The sequence below is a fragment of the Leucopleurus acutus genome, assembly GCF_964270905.1.
Source record: "Leucopleurus acutus genome assembly, chromosome: 15".
In the NCBI taxonomy this organism is placed as follows: Eukaryota; Metazoa; Chordata; class Mammalia; order Artiodactyla; family Delphinidae; genus Leucopleurus; species Leucopleurus acutus.
The window spans coordinates 66667462-66683043 of NC_139157.1; the positions used below are offsets into that span (position 1 = coordinate 66667462).

The window sequence follows — 15582 nt, forward strand, 5'->3', positions numbered from 1 at the left end:
TCTGTGAAGTTTTCTGGACTTTCTTGTTGCCATGACACCTGCTATCTTCTGCTTTATTTTCTGCTGCTGCTTTCTTGTGATCACTGATGAACTTCTGAGCTCCTCTTCCTTCTTTGAAGAACTTGGCAACCGGCCCATCATCTTCTTCCCCACCCCAGCTCCTGTGTCCCTCTTGGAATATCCATGCAGTGCTGACTCTGTTGTTCCTTGACTAGTTAATCTCCAGTGGACTTCTGTGTTCATTTCACCTACCCTGCTCACTGCAGTGGTCACACCCTGGGTCTAGCTCACATCTGCACCACCACCTTACAAGTCACTGGCTCAAACGCTCCGTTCCCAGACTGCCATCTCCTATCCCACTAGTTCATTTAACACACTAGTCTTTCTCCTCACTGGGACTGCCAATTCTTTCTTCCTGTTAATCAGCTCTTTCCAGTTTGTACCTTCCTTATGTGGCTTAAAATTCTATTTTTGACCTTATGGTTGCTGTCTGTCTATTAATATCTGCTTTTTTGTCCGTCGGTTCAGTGTTCTTATCTATCGAGAAAACTCCAACTCTTGATGAATCCACTTTCTTCACGTCTGTAGTAGAGCAACTGAATCACACATCTGATTGTGGAGTTGGAAAGCCTGGATTCAGATAGCCTCTTTACACTTAGTAGCTTTGTGACCTTGAGCAAATAAACTAACCACTTCAGTTTCCTTAGCTTTACATTTGGGATAATAAAACCTACTGTTGACATACTCCCTGTTCTAGTCCCACTTCAGAGTAGACGGGGTAATGAGAGTACAGAAAGAGCTAAACCAATAGCTTTCATTGTTGACCAATACATAGAGGGCACAGAGGAGTTTGCTTTGATTCTTTTCCCACTTCCTGGGTTTCCTTCTACTCAACATGCCAAGGAGTACAGTAGAAACAACAAGGATGTGCTTCTACATCATTTACTACCTGAATATACTGAGAATCACCATGTTTGCAGTATACATAAATTCTGTAGAGTATGTTTAAGTTTTTAAAGTTTATTTTCATTGTTAAAAATGCACATACTGGGCTTCCCTGGTGGCGCAGTGGTTGAGAATCCACCTGCCAATGCAGGGGACGCGGGTTCGTGCCCCGGTCCGGGAAGATCCCACATGCCGCGGAGCGGCTGGGCCCGTGAGCCGTGGCTGCTGAGCCTGCGCGTCTGGAGCCTGTGCTCCGCAACGGGAGAGGCCACAACAGTGAGAGACTTGCATACCGCAAAAAAAATGCACATACTCATTTTTATTATGGTAAAAAAAAATCATAAAATTTGCCATCTTAACTATTTTTAAGTATGCAATTCAGTAGTGTTAAATATATTTGCATTGTTGTAAAACAGGTCTCCAGACGTTTTTCATCTTGCAGTACTGAAATTTTATACTCTCTAAACAATTCCCCTGTGCTCCTTCCCCCCAGCCCCCGGGTAATCACCATTCTGCTTTCCGTATCTGTGAATTTGACTACTTTAGATACCTAATATAGATGAAATCATACAGTATTTATCCTTTTATGGTTGGCTTACTTTACTTAGCGTAATGTCCTGAAGGTTCATATATGCTGTTGAATGTGACAGGATTTACTTCCTTTTTAAGTTTACACAGTATTGCATTGTATGTATATACCGCAGTTTATTCATCTGTCAAAAGACATTTGGGTTGCTTCCACTTCTTGGCTATTGTGAATAGTGCTGTTATGAACACGCGTGTGCAAAAATCTCTTTGAGACCCTGCTTTCAGTTCTTTTGGCTATATACCTAGAAATGGAATTGCTGGGCCATATGGATAAGTGCGTCATGTGAATCACTGTATTTCAGTCTGTAATTAAATTAGTATGTTTGCTTTGTGGTGAAAAAAGATATGCTAGTTTTATTTTTGTGAATATTTATTTGGTTGTGCCAAGTTTAGTTGCGGCAGGCAGGCTCCTTAGTTGTGGCATGTGAACTCTTAGTTGCAGCATGCATGTGGGATCTAGTTCCCCGACCAGGGAACAAACCCAGGCCCCCTGCATTGGGAGCACAGAGTCTTATCCACTGAGCCACCAGGGAAGTCCCTATTTATTATTAGTTTTTTAAATAAAATTTATGTATTTATTTATTATTTATGGATGGCTGGATGGCTGACTGCATTGGGTCTTTGTTGCTGCACGCAGGCTTTCTCTAGTTGCGGCTAGCAGGGGCTACTCTTCATTATGGTGCGCCGGCTTCTCATTGTGGCAGCTTCTCTTGTTGCGGAGCGTGGGCTCTAGGTGCGTGGGCTTAGTAGTTGTGGCGCATGGGCTTAGGTGCTCCGCGGCATGTGGGATCTTCCTGGACCAGGGCTCGAACCCGTGTCCCCTGCATTGGTGGGTGGATTCTTAACCACTGTGCCACCAGGGAAGCCCCCTATTTTTTTTTTTTTAAAGGAACTTCTGTACTGTTTTCCATGGAGTCGCACCATGTTATCCTGCCAACAGTGCACAAGGGTTCCAGCTTCTCCACATCCGTACCAACAATTGTTAATTTTGTGTGTGTGTGTGTTTTTGTTTGTTTGTTTTTGGCCACGCCATGTGGCATGCAGGATCTTAGTTCCCCCACTAAGGATTGAACCCATGCCCCCTGCAGTGGAAGCATGGAGCCCTAACCACTGAACCGCCAGGGAATTCCCTTATAGTATTCCTTATAGTCTATTTTATTTCTGTGGCATCCGTAATGTCCCCTCTTTCATTTGTGTTGTTTTTTGAACCTTCTATTTTGTTCTTAGTTAACCTAAGAGTGTATCACTTTTCTTGATCTTTTCAAAAACCAACGCTTAGTTTTGTTCATTTTTTTTTTCCCTGTTGTTTTTCTAGTCTGTATCTCTGCTCTAATCTTTATTATTTGCTTTCTTTTGTTAGCTTTGGGTTTAGTTTATTCTTTTTTTAGTTACTTGAGGTGTAAAGTTAGGTTGTTAGCTTGAGATCTTCTAAAATATACATGTTTGTAGCTATAAACTTCCCTCTTATCATTGCTCTTGTTGTATCCCATAGGTTTTGGTGTGTTGTATTTTTCTTTTCATTTGTTTCAAGGTCCTTTCTAATTTTCCTTGTGACTTCTTATTTGATCTATTGGTTGTTTAAGAGTGTGTTGTTTAATTTCCACATATTTGAGGATTTTTCAGTTTTCCTTCTGCTGTTGCTTTCTAGTTTCATTCTATTGTAATATTTTGTATTATTATACAAAAGTATTTTGTGTAATTTCATTACTTTAAAGTTTGTTGAGACTTGTTTTGCATCCTTACATGTGCCCTATCCTGGAGAATGTTCCGTGTGCATGTGAGAAGAATATATGTTCTGCTGTTGCTGGGTAGAGTATTCTGTATGTGTCTGTTAGGTCCCTTTGGTCTATAGTGTTGTTCAAGTCCTCTGTTTCCTTATTGATCTTCTGTCTCATTATTCTATCCATTTAAAGTCTGTTTTGACTGATATTAGTATAGTCACTCCTGCTCTCTTTGGATTACCAGTTGCATGGAATTTTTTTTTTTAATCTCTTCACTTTCACCCTATGTGTAGCCTTAGATCCAGATTGGGTTTCTTGTACATAGCATATAGTTTGATGCTGTTTTTTTTTTCTTTTTTATATCCATTCAGCCAATCTGTGTCTTTTGATTGTGAGTAAACCATTTACATTAAAAGTAATTACTGATGCAGAAGGACTTACTATTGCCATTGTTAATTATTTCCTGTATGTCTTGTAGCTTTTTGTCCCTCTTTTCCAATCTTACTGCCTCTCATGAGGATCACCTCTTCATCTTTTAAGGTGCAGCCAAAGCATCTCTTCTTGACTCTCCCAGGTTCAGTTGAATCTGTTTTCTTTGTGCCTCTCGTTTTTTCTGTGACTCTCTTCCTTCCTAGATAGCAGGCTCCTCAAGGAAAGTATCTTCTTGGTTTTGTACCTCCAGGACTTAACACAGTGTCTGAAACACAGTGTGTGGCTCATAGTGAGAAGTCAATAAATATTTGTTGAAAATGAGTTTATTTTCAGTAGTAAACACTTGTGATAAGTTCTTGTGGTTTTTGTTTCCTCTTAGATATCTCATGCTGCAATTCTGGTTCCTGAACTTGAACAGAATATAATCTTAGGACTAGTGGCTTTAAGCATTCATCTCTTTTGGTTCTCAAACCCTTGGGAGTTACTGTTATGTTCCGTTGTCTCATTAAGTGGATATGTATACTTTGATATTCTTACCAAGCAATGAAAGTTCTTTTTCTTTCTGAAGGTTTGCCCTGAAGTATTTCAAGGACACTTCTCCAGTCTTTCAAAGACTTTTCCTAGAGAGCTCAGATGCAAATCCAGTCCGGTATGGGCGCAGACGGATGAAGCTCCGGGACCTAATGGAAGCAGCTTACAAGTTTCTGCAGCAAGAGCAGTCTGTGTTCCGGGAGCTCTGGGACTGGAGCGTGTGCATCCCACTCCTCAGGAGCCATGACACCTTGGTCCGCTGGTGCGTAGCTGTTGGGCTGTTCCTGTGCTTCTAGTGTGGGGATGGTTGACGGAGTCCGGAGTTGTGTGCATGAGAAGGGAAGGGAAACCTTTTAAAAGATGTCATTTTTGTTCTGGTCCCTTTGGGGTTCTTATTCCCTTTCACATGTCATTTCAGAGGGAAATCAGGTGGTATGAGTGGAATTCCATTGTTTTGTGTTCCATTAGGTGAATTTATTTTGCCTGATTTGTGTTTTCTACCCTTCCCTGTGTTAATTATAAGATTTCCTTTTCTAGTGTTCAGTTGGCTAGCAAATTTCCTTTATTCTTTAGAATCAGCTGCAGGTTCTGAGTTTATATACTTTGGTTTTCTCCAGGTACACAGCCAATTGTCTTTCTTTGGTCACCTGTATGAATGAAGAGCACAAGTTATCATTCCTTAAGAAGATTTTTAACAGTGAGGAACTGATCCATTTCAGGTTAAGGTAAGCAGGAGCATTCCTGGAGATCTCGATGTGGCTTTACTGGGCATTAGAGTAGTTGATGAGATCCTCATTTTCCTCAGGTTACTAGAAGAGGCCCAGCTGCAGGACTTAGAGAAAGCCTTGGTGTTGGCCAATCCAGAAGCCTCCCTTTGGCGTAAGGAGAAGGAGCTGCAGTATTTACAAGGACACCTTGTTTCAGCTGACCTCTCCTCCAGGGTGACTGCTGTCTGTGGTGTGCTGCTGCCTGGGCAGCCGCCAGCCCCTGGAGAGCAGGTATGTTGACAGCAGTGGCGTGTGTGCCCTCTTCCATCCAAACACTGAGTGTGCATTTTTCCTTGGCTGGGCTCTGTGTTCTAGGTGTGAGCCAAATCGAGTTTGCCAGATTACTGTTCCACTTACAGAAGTGTTCAAGGAGAGAGTAAGAGAAATTCACCCAGGACCCTCCTCTTTGATAGTCACTTTGTCCCTATTTAGTGTGAAGTCAGAAATTGTAATGATGCCTATGCAAAAGCTTTTAACTTTAGCAAAGCTCTTCCGTGTATGACCTCATTTACTTGCTACAACAGCTATCTGAAGTTGGGTGGCCCACGTTGTGATACCATATTTATGTAAAACTAAGGCAGAATGACTTGCCCAGGACCTGTGGGCTGTCCTTTGGCAGAGACGGGGCTAGGCCCAGGTGTAACTCCCCGGCCTCTTTCTGTCAGAATATTCTCTTTGCCTGTTGTGTGAGAGGGTTGCATCTGTAGTGAGCTCTTCCCCTGCCATAGCAAATGACCTTTCCAAGAGTGTGCCTCCAGGCTACACTTTGGAAAGTCTTGTAAATCAGAGTCTGGTTCCATAATCTGGGAACATTGGGAACCAGTCTGTTTTTCCCCAGCAGTCTTGTCAGTTGTCACTTTGTCTGATGGTCAGACCCACCCAGTTTTCTTCCTGGAACAAGTCCTGAGTCATTCCTTGATCTATCAGTTTGTATCTGGGAAGTACAAAATTAAAAAGATAAGTATAATATAGATATAAAAAAGTGCATGTCTTAAGTGTACAGCTGCATGATTATTCGTAAACTAAATATCTCTGTCACCAGCACTGAGATGCCAGCATTTCCAAAGCACCTTGTGTTTCCCTCTGGTCAGGAAGACCTCCCCACCTCTCTTTAACCGCTCTCCTAACATAGATTAGGTTTGGAGCATTAGAACTTTAACATAGGGAAGGATTCTGGTTGGAGTAGGCTTGATACACTGGGTGGCAGTGGCAGAGCACTGGGGCAGAAGTGCAGAATGGAGCTACAGCCCAGCCTGCCTGCCGGTTGCTAAGAGTAACAGCTCTGCAAAAAGTTCAAGAACTTCCAGCCCTGAATCTCATTTTGTCCTCACATATCTTTAGGGGACAAGCTATGTTTGAGAATTTACCATTCCTTAAAAGTTAATAATCATTGCACTTTTCCAAGAGGTCCTTTTTTCTGTGTCGTATTAGGTCCATTGTTAATAAAATTTGTTTAAATTGTGGTAAAATGAATGTAACGTTTACCATCTTTACCATTTTTAAGTGTGCTCTTCAGTGGTGTTAAGTATATTCACATTGTTAGCAAAGAAACTCCAGAACTTTTTCATCTTGCAAAACTGAAACTACCCATTAAACATATTGGGTACATTATTATTATTATTTTACTTTTTGTTATGGAAAATGTTAAACGTATTCCAAAGTAGAAACAATAGTGTAATGAATCCACATGTACCCATCATTCAGCCTCAGTAATTATAAATTCATGATCAGTTACGTTGCATTTATATTTCTGAACACTGTCCTCACACCATATTGTTTTGAAGCAACTCCCAGATACCACATCATTTCTTAGCTAAATATAAGCATACCTTGTTTTGTTGTGCTTCTCAGAGATTGCATATTTTTTTTTAACAAGGTTTGTGGCAACCCTGCCTTGAGCAAGTCTGTTGGTGCCATTTTTCCAACAGCATTTGCTCACTTCGTGTCTCTGTGTCACATTTTGGTAATTCTTGGAATATTTAAAACTGTTTCATTATTTATATTTGTTATGGTGATCTGTGACTGGTGGTCTTTGATGTTACTATTGCGAAGATTACAACTTGGTGAAGTCTCAGATGATGGTTAGCATTTTTAGCAATAAAGTATTTTTAAATTAAGGTATGTACATTGTCTTTAAGACATAAAGCTATGTTGTACACTTAATAGACCACAGTGTAGTGTAAACATAACTTGTATGTGCACTGGGAATCCGAAAATTTTGTGTGACTTGCTTCATTATGGTATTTGGTTTATTGCTGTGGTTTGGAATTCAACCTGCAAAATCTTTGAGGTATGCTTGTAGTTTAGTGTGTGTGTGTGTGTGTGTGTGTGTGTGTGTGTGTGTGTGTGTGTGTGTGTGTGTGTGTGTGTATGTGTATAAAAGGAAAGGACTTTATGCAAACTATTATATATAGGATGTATATATAAGGGAAATATATTCAGTATCCTGTGATTAACCATAATGAAAAATAATATATGTATAGCTGAAACACTTTGCTGTATAGCAGAAATTAACACATTATAAATCAACTATACTTCAATAAAAAATTTTTTAAAAAAAGAAAAAAAGGACTTAAAAAATTCCCAGAACTCTTTATTACACCTGGAAAAAATTGAACAATTTTATAGTGTATCCTTTCAGTGTCCTTACTCTCCCCTGATGGTCTCATAAGTGTATTGTGCATTCTTGATCTTAGACGTGAAATCCTAGAATATGGTAAGGTAAAGAAAAACAAAAATCCGGTCATGAGAGATGAGGCTTGCTCCCATCCCCTGTGTGTCAATTTTTGTGGCTTCTTAAAGTTTGGGAGACTTTTTCTTAAATTTGTTAGTGAGTTCCCACCCTTCTCCCCAGAGTTGGAGTGCGGGGGAGAAAGGAAAGTGAAAAAGTCAGATCCTTACTTTGGATAACATACTTGTTGTTACTGTAGGTCCTGTACTACCAATTTATTGGCAGAGGTTTATGTAAAAGCCGGTGGAAGCACTGTTGTAGAAATTAACCTGTGCCCTTTGATGGAAAGACTCTTCTTGATATGCCTTTTATTTTTCACTTGCCTCCTTAGGCCAGTAGTCGGAGTTCTTCTCGCGAACAGGAGCTGGCCTTTAGGTCTTATGTGCTGGTTGAGTCAGTCTGCAGAAATCTTCAGACCCTGGCTATGGCAGTGGCTTCTCAGAATGCTGTGTTGTTGGAAGGACCAATTGGATGTGGGAAAACTTCCTTAGTTGAACATTTAGCTGCAATGACAGGTAGAAGGAAGCCCCCTCAGCTTCTCAAAGTCCAGCTTGGAGATCAGACCGACAGTAAGGTAAGTAGGAAATGGCAGATTTTGTTTGGTGAGCATACTTGTGAATATTTGCATTAAAATATTGTTTTTGCTAAGAGAATATGAGAATAGTTATTGATCTTCCTCATAACTGAGGGGACCACGCTGTAAAACCTCAGGTACCTGTTATAACCCTGTGGAAGTTTAATGGAACTAATCGCAGGATGTAGCATTGGCTCCTCAGGTGTGTGGCTTCAAAAATCTTTTTGCAGATGCTGTTGGGAATGTATCGCTGCACAGATGTCCCAGGAGAGTTTGTGTGGCAGCCTGGTACCCTGACACAGGCGGCCACAAATGGACACTGGATCCTTCTGGAGGATATTGACTATGCTCCCTTGGACGTGGTATGTCACCTCCCTAGTAACTTGCTAATTTCTTGTCCTTGAAGAGAATGAGAATTGTGTTAATAGTGATACTGGGGGATTATTTAAACAACATAGGTATTTCATTAGAGATGGTATGTGGGTTATCTACCTAATCTGGTTTGAGTTCTTGGATTACTGGGCTGATCTCTTGTTTGATAGAAAATTATTAAAATTCTGCCTGTACTGTTTCCTTTAATAGTTGAATATGTGATCAATTTCACAGTAGTTTTTTTTCCTCCTTTAGTTGAAAATGTGACCAATTTCACAGACTTTCCAAGAATAGGCTTGGTGGGAAACATCTTAATCCATGCTGCATATACATTGAGAACTTTGAGACCCAGCTCCCTGGCTATGGCATTTGTAGAGCAGTGGGCTGAGGACAGATGAAAGAAGAGATGATATAAGAAGAGCCTGCTTGTCTTTGTTCCATTAAGGAAAATAAACTGGATGTATATTTTTGACTTCAAAAAGATCACTTTTATATGTGTATAAAATTTAGCTATGGAGGCAGTCCATGTTTCTTCTGTATTCTGTAAACTATGACCAAAACAATGTATTCCAGAATGAAAAAAATCTTCCTTTGGGTAGATTTTCCTGAGATTGGTTTTAATTTTCTTTTACCGTGAACCCTAAAGCCACCTGTATATGGACTTTCCCCTCTTGGATTGGAGAGAGAGAGGAGACAGAGATGGGGGAGGGGGAAGGAGAGGTGGGAAAGGTCTTTAGGTTTAGGGAAATGTATGGGGAAGGAGGGGCTATAAATATGTGTGTGTCTTATGACACACATATTTTAGAGTCTAGTGAGGTAAAAATGTAATGGGGTTATTGGCTTAGTTTGACCACCATGTTCTAAGATTTTAATGCTCAGTTTTATAGGGCTGGAGAGTCAGATTTCTTAAGAAGCCCAGAGCCAAGGATGACTACTACCAATGAGACTTAAAAATAAAACTGAAAAAAAAAAAAAGAAAAAAAAAAAATAAAACTGAATTATAAACTGCAAGGCCAACTTAAAAGTATTTGTTGAGTCTTAGCGCTTTCTATAGCTCTCCTGGGCAATTTTTTCAGGCATCAGGGTACCTGGGAAGTCATTAGTATTATAAATCATAGAATCTGAGCCAAAGAAGGTAGATGAACATAAGGGATATTCCATTCAGGTCATGATGAAGCCTAGGGATCTATCCCTTTGCCATAGCCAAGTACATACTTTGATGACCAAATCCAGATTTCAAGACCAAACTGTTAGTTTCTGTCTTGATCTTCCTTGGGCAACGTCTGGTAAACATCAGAAAATTCTTGTACTTTGAGTTCCATTTTGTGTAGACCATTCCCCTTCTGTTGCTATCAATACATTTGGTTGCAGAGGGTATGCTGTTCAGTTGATTTAAACTTCATCATCATTATAGTAAAGTTGTGTTTATTTTAAAACATACCTGGACCCTTGATTATTATTTTCTTATTTCCAGAACTTCTCAGCTAATTGCTAACTAATTACTATTTTAAGGTAGCTTTTATGGCTTTTATAGATCTCATTCAGGATGGTTGTCTTTTGTTTCAAGTGTCGGAGTTATCTTGGAGTTGCCCCTATAATATTTTTCCTTGCATCTCCTAGCCATGTATGAAATAAGGATGCTTAATAAAATTACCTTGACATTTTAGGACCTTCTTCCTTGGCTCTTTGTTCTTCTTACTGTTTTTTTCCTCAAACTTCTATAAACTCACATCCCCTAGACCCATATGTCTAGTCCATACTTTTCTTGAAAAATCTCTACTTGGATCTTCCTTAGCAGGTACAGGTTCAGGATGTTCAAAATGAACCTTATCTGCTCTTTCCTGCAACAGCCTTTCCTGCCACACAATTACCAAGCCAGAATTTTGATGTGTCTCCTTCCTCTAGTCCCGCATTCACTTAGTCTGATATTGCTTAGTACTTTTCCCTTATCTCTTATTCTGTTCCCTCCTAGCCCACTGCCTTAGCACAGGTCTTCTTATTTTTATCTGTCTGTCTATCTAATCTATCCTGCCATCTTACCTTTGTTACCTGAATGGTGTCCTTTTTCGCTTCTTTCCCTCCAGGCTGGCTCTCTTTCAGTTTATCTTCCATATTGTTGCACAGTTCATTTTCTAAAATAAAAAATAGGTTTTTCTTCAGACTAAACTCCTCTCAACAACTTCATGAAAAAAATTCAAACTCCTTAGCTCAGCACAGAAGGCCTTTTATCGTTTATCTCTAAGCCTAGTATTTTTCCACTACTTCATATACACGTTCTGCCCTAACCCTAACTGTAAGAGTCCTCTCATGCCATGCTCTTAGGCATATACATTTTTATCCATTTGAATATTTTTGCCTAGAGTAAATGTGCCATTGCTCTCCCAACAAACCAGGCTGATCCCTCTTCATACTTTCAGACTCAGTGAATGTCATTACCTCTAGAATGGCTTCACTGCCCTGCTTCTAAACTACTCCACACTGATCTACAGCCACCCTCTGTCTTCACATACCGTTTTGTACACTCCTTGGGGGTCACACCGATCATGCTGTATGGTAGTCTGCATGGCTATCTCCCATCAGACTCTAGGCTGTAAAGCCTCAGTCATGTCTGGATTTTTCCTGTCTTGCTTGATTCTGGTCCATAGTAGGAACTCAGTGAATGCTGAATGAATAAGTTGCTCTGCTGCAGTGTAGGTGGCTCCAGTATTCCCGCCTGGCATTTGACCCCAGTTCATGCTGTGAGAAGTAGGGTTTCCTTTAAGGACGTGTTCATCATTTGGTGAGAGGGTTTTTTTGCTTTCTTGTTTGTTACTTCTGTCTTAATAGCTTTATCACTGGGGTTTTGTGATTTAGGTTTCCGTGCTGATCCCTCTCTTGGAGAATGGAGAGCTCTTGATTCCTGGCCAAGGTGACTGTCTGAAAGTGGCTCCTGGATTTCAGTTCTTTGCAACCAGGAGGTATGTCCCATTAACCCTTCTGTTCCCACGATGGAGCCTCTTCCTAAGTCCGCATGCTAGAGTGCTGAGTACAAAAGTCTTGGAATAGAGTTCTCTGGGCCCATTTTAAGCAAGGTTAGTTAGCAGTGATGACAGATTCAACATTCTCATTCCTGACTTTTTTTTTTTTTAATTTATTTAATTTATTTTTGGCTGTGTTGGGTATTCATTGCTGCACGCAGGCTTTCTCTAGTTGCAGTGAGCAGGGGCTACTCTTCGTTGCGGTGCTCAGCTTCTTACTGTAGTGGCTTCTCTTGTTGTGGAGCATGGGCTCTAGGCACACGGGCTTCAGTAGTTGCAGCACGCAGGCTCAATAGTTGTGGCTTACAGGCTCTAGAGCACAGGTTCAGTAGTTGTGACGCACGGGCTTAGTTGCTCCGTGGCATGTGGGATCTTCCTGGACCAGGGATCAAACCCATGTCCCCTGCTTTGGCAGGCAGATTCTCAACCACTGCGCCACCAGGGAAGCCCCTTCCTGACTATTTTTAATGGAGATAATTAATTTAGAAAGTAAAAGTGGTTTTTTCCCCCCACTTAAAAATAAGTAACCAGTCTTAAAAATCTTCGTCTTGTTTTCATGTTTTCAAACATAATCAGAGATGAGACTGTTGTCAGATAGCCCTGGGTTTGAATCCTGACACTGACACTTTGTACCTGTGTGTACCTTGCTTGACTGATTATGATGGGGCCAATAACACCTATTTTACAACTTGGTGTAAGTTATGAAGGTTAGGTGAAGTGACTAAAGACCTGTCACATAGTAAGTGCCCAGCCATGATGGTGGTGATGATAAAGCCATGTTGACCTCAGGCATTTAAAAAAATTAATTGAGTATAAGCATCAACAAAGGAATAAAACCTAAGCAAACTTAGTGTATATCCCTATCTACTTTTTAAAATAATGTGAAGGCAGTGGTTTATTTCCTCCTACTTGTCTATAACTCTACAGCTTCTCTAAGGTCTTAAAATGCCCAAGAGTGAAAATAATGCCACATTGTATTTAGTGATTATATTAGTGTTTACTGTACCTCTGTGAACATTCACTTCCAGATGGAATGCAGAGCTAACAGTTCTAAGGAAGACCTTGCTAGGCCGTGTTAGTTTTAATAGACCCTGATTTTATTCACAGCGATGGTGAAGTTCTTTCCTGCTAGTTACATTTCCCAGAAAGTCCTGGGACATCATAGAAGTATGTCACACAAACCTGAGTTCAGTTCTTGGCTTTGCCATTTGTAGTCATAGTTGAGTGAGCAAGGGACATTACTCTCCTTCTCTTCCGTACAGTTCTTCCTTACAGTTAGAAGAAAAGAAAGGCATCATCCCCTCAGGGCAGTTGTTGTGAAGATTAAATTACATGGCTTAGGCGTAAGCCCATGGCTTGCCCAGAGTATGTGTTTAATGAATATTCCTTCTCTTCTGGGCATGTTAAATAATTTTAGGTACTGTCGCTTTTGGTAATAAGCAGTGAACTTATTTTTAGTGCTGTTGGTCTTGGATTAGGTTTTCTTTTTCCTGAAGTTATGTCTTAAGGAAAAGGAACATGTTGTTCAGTTCAAAACGTCTAATAGGATCATTTGCAGTGATGTGAAAATAACTTGGTTAAAGCCCTATTACTCCCCCTAGGAAAATAGTCAAACCTGGCTTGGTGGCAGCCTTTCATTGTCATGCTCCCTATAAGCCCAACATAGTGCTGTCTGGCACCAGAAGGAACTGTGAGTTTTACTCAGATGTGAGATAACGTCTAGCAAGGGATAACCAGGGGCATAATTCAAGATTAAAATTGGGAATTTTGTGTGACTCTGTTTTTCATTCTGAAATACAGACTCTTGAGCTGTGGAGGAAATTGGTATCGACCGCTAAATAGCCATGCTACTCTGCTAGACAAATACTGGACCAAAATTTACCTGGATAACATGGATAAGACAGAACTGAATGAGGTATGGGGTTATTTGAAAGTATCAATGCTTTTCTTTCTTACTCTTCATTATTAAAAGTGTCAGACTTACATGTAAACAGAGGAAATAGCCCAATGAGTCACCAAAATACTCGTCACTCTAAATTTAACAGTTAATATGCTGACATTTTACTGTATTAATTTCATCTAGTAGTTTTTATTTGCTAATATATTTGAAAGCAAACCTCATAGCATTTCACCCTTAAATACTTTCATGCATCTCTAAGGGCATTTCCATGTATAACCGTAATGATTATTATACCCAATAAAATGAATAGTAATTCCTCAGTAGCACTTAATTCTCAGACCATGTTTAAGTTTCCCCAGTTGTCCCCAAAGGATCTTTTTTATACTAAGTTGTTTTGTAACTAATATCTTTCACACTTAACAACTTTATGTACATTTTGATCTGGGTATTAATGAAAATTGAGATGACTTATTTTAAAGGTTTTATACATAGGTTTACTTTGTAGTATCTCTGGTTCTCCGCGAACACTGAGAGGTGCCTCACTTTACCCTGCCAACCTCCTGTCTCCCCTTGGATCTACCTCCTCACTTGGGAAGCATCCCGACTTCCAACGTTTCATCTTGGAGAGCCACAAATAAAGCATTGTCAGTGACCATTCAGTCATGGCAGGGATGCTTTCCTCTTTCCTGGTATAAGTTTTTAGATAAATAAGTGGCACCAGACAACCTTTTCAAATATTTTATCTAGCATTTAGGTATTTACTAGCAGAGGGGTTTTCAGAGTTCACCGATTACTGGGTAAACCTTGATAGGATAATCTCTAAGAAGCCTTGCCTTGATGGTGTGATTTTATAACCCTACAGCCTGTTTTACACTTGAGAGTTTCTTATCTCGCTCTAGTTCCCAGTTGTGTATTTGTGTGTCCTGTATGTCTGTCTTTTCCCCTCTTGCCGCCCTCAACTATAAGCTCCTCCAGTAACTTAACTCAGCTTTGGTGTCCCCAGCATCCACTCTGTGCCTGGCATTTTGTAAATGTTTGTTGTATTGCTTTGTCATAGTGCTCCTCTTTCTTTTGCTGTTGCAGACCTTTAAATGTTTTATTTTCAGACTTAAATTGTGAGTCTTTTCTTTAAAGGGGAGGGCTGAAGTTCACATTTAGGTGTAATTTATTGGGGATTGAGAGGATGAGAAGAACGTTTGACAGCCACTCTGTTCTTACTGTATTCTGTACTTGAAGGATGAGCCAGAACTCCTCCTTCCACTCCTGCCTTGATCAGCAGTGTGTCACTCTGCTCACCGCAGGTGCGACAGGAGTACACACCTCCTCGCTTCAGTGACCTAGGTCATATTTAGGTAGCTGACTTTCAGAAGCTCACTAGTTATTTTTAAGCTTCTGGACTTACTAATCCTAATAACACTCTCCTAAATAAATGACTGGTAGCTAAAAACCTTGTGTGTATTACTTAGGAAATAAAATAATCTCCTATGCCGACCTCACGGGGAACACAAGGAACTGCATTTCTGTTGCTGCCAACCACAGCCATCTTATGCTTAGAAAGGCTGGCTTTGACTTCTTGCTGAAATATCAAATTATACTTCAAAAAACAAGCTCTTTACATAATGCTAGTCTCATACCTAGTAAGTGCCAGGAACTTACCCCTAACAGTTTCTCACACCTTGTCTCCCCCGTACACCTTGAATGTGCCTTGATGCCTCACGTGCTGGCACCAGAGATGGCCTGCTTTCTCTGCCGGCAGTCCCCTCTCACAGTCACCAGCGACCTCTGCCAGGTGCCTCTCCTGCTCTGTGAAACCTTCCCGGGTCTCCCAAGCAGGGCCGACCATGCTGTCCTTTGGGCTGCAAGCTTGCTTTTGCTTTCATATCTGCTTCTTATATTAGGGGGAGTTTCTCGAGGACAGGTTCCATTCCTTATTTTGTTTTGTTTCTCTGTCCCTGGAATAGTGCCTGCTACAAAGTAGGTACTTAATAAATGCTTATTAAAGGA

General features: G+C 40.5%; 1 protein-coding gene across 1 annotated transcript in view; it reads left to right on the forward strand.

The window, feature by feature from the left end:
- Positions 1-15582, forward strand: part of MDN1 (midasin AAA ATPase 1) — a 155148-nt gene that overhangs the window by 14818 nt on the left and 124748 nt on the right. The window contains exons 3-9 of the mRNA XM_082855910.1: positions 4255-4479; positions 4835-4942; positions 5023-5215; positions 8047-8289; positions 8520-8651; positions 11515-11618; positions 13479-13593. Of these exons, the coding sequence (XP_082712036.1) occupies positions 4255-4479; positions 4835-4942; positions 5023-5215; positions 8047-8289; positions 8520-8651; positions 11515-11618; positions 13479-13593 (1120 nt within the window). The remainder of the gene's footprint in view (positions 1-4254; positions 4480-4834; positions 4943-5022; positions 5216-8046; positions 8290-8519; positions 8652-11514; positions 11619-13478; positions 13594-15582) is intronic.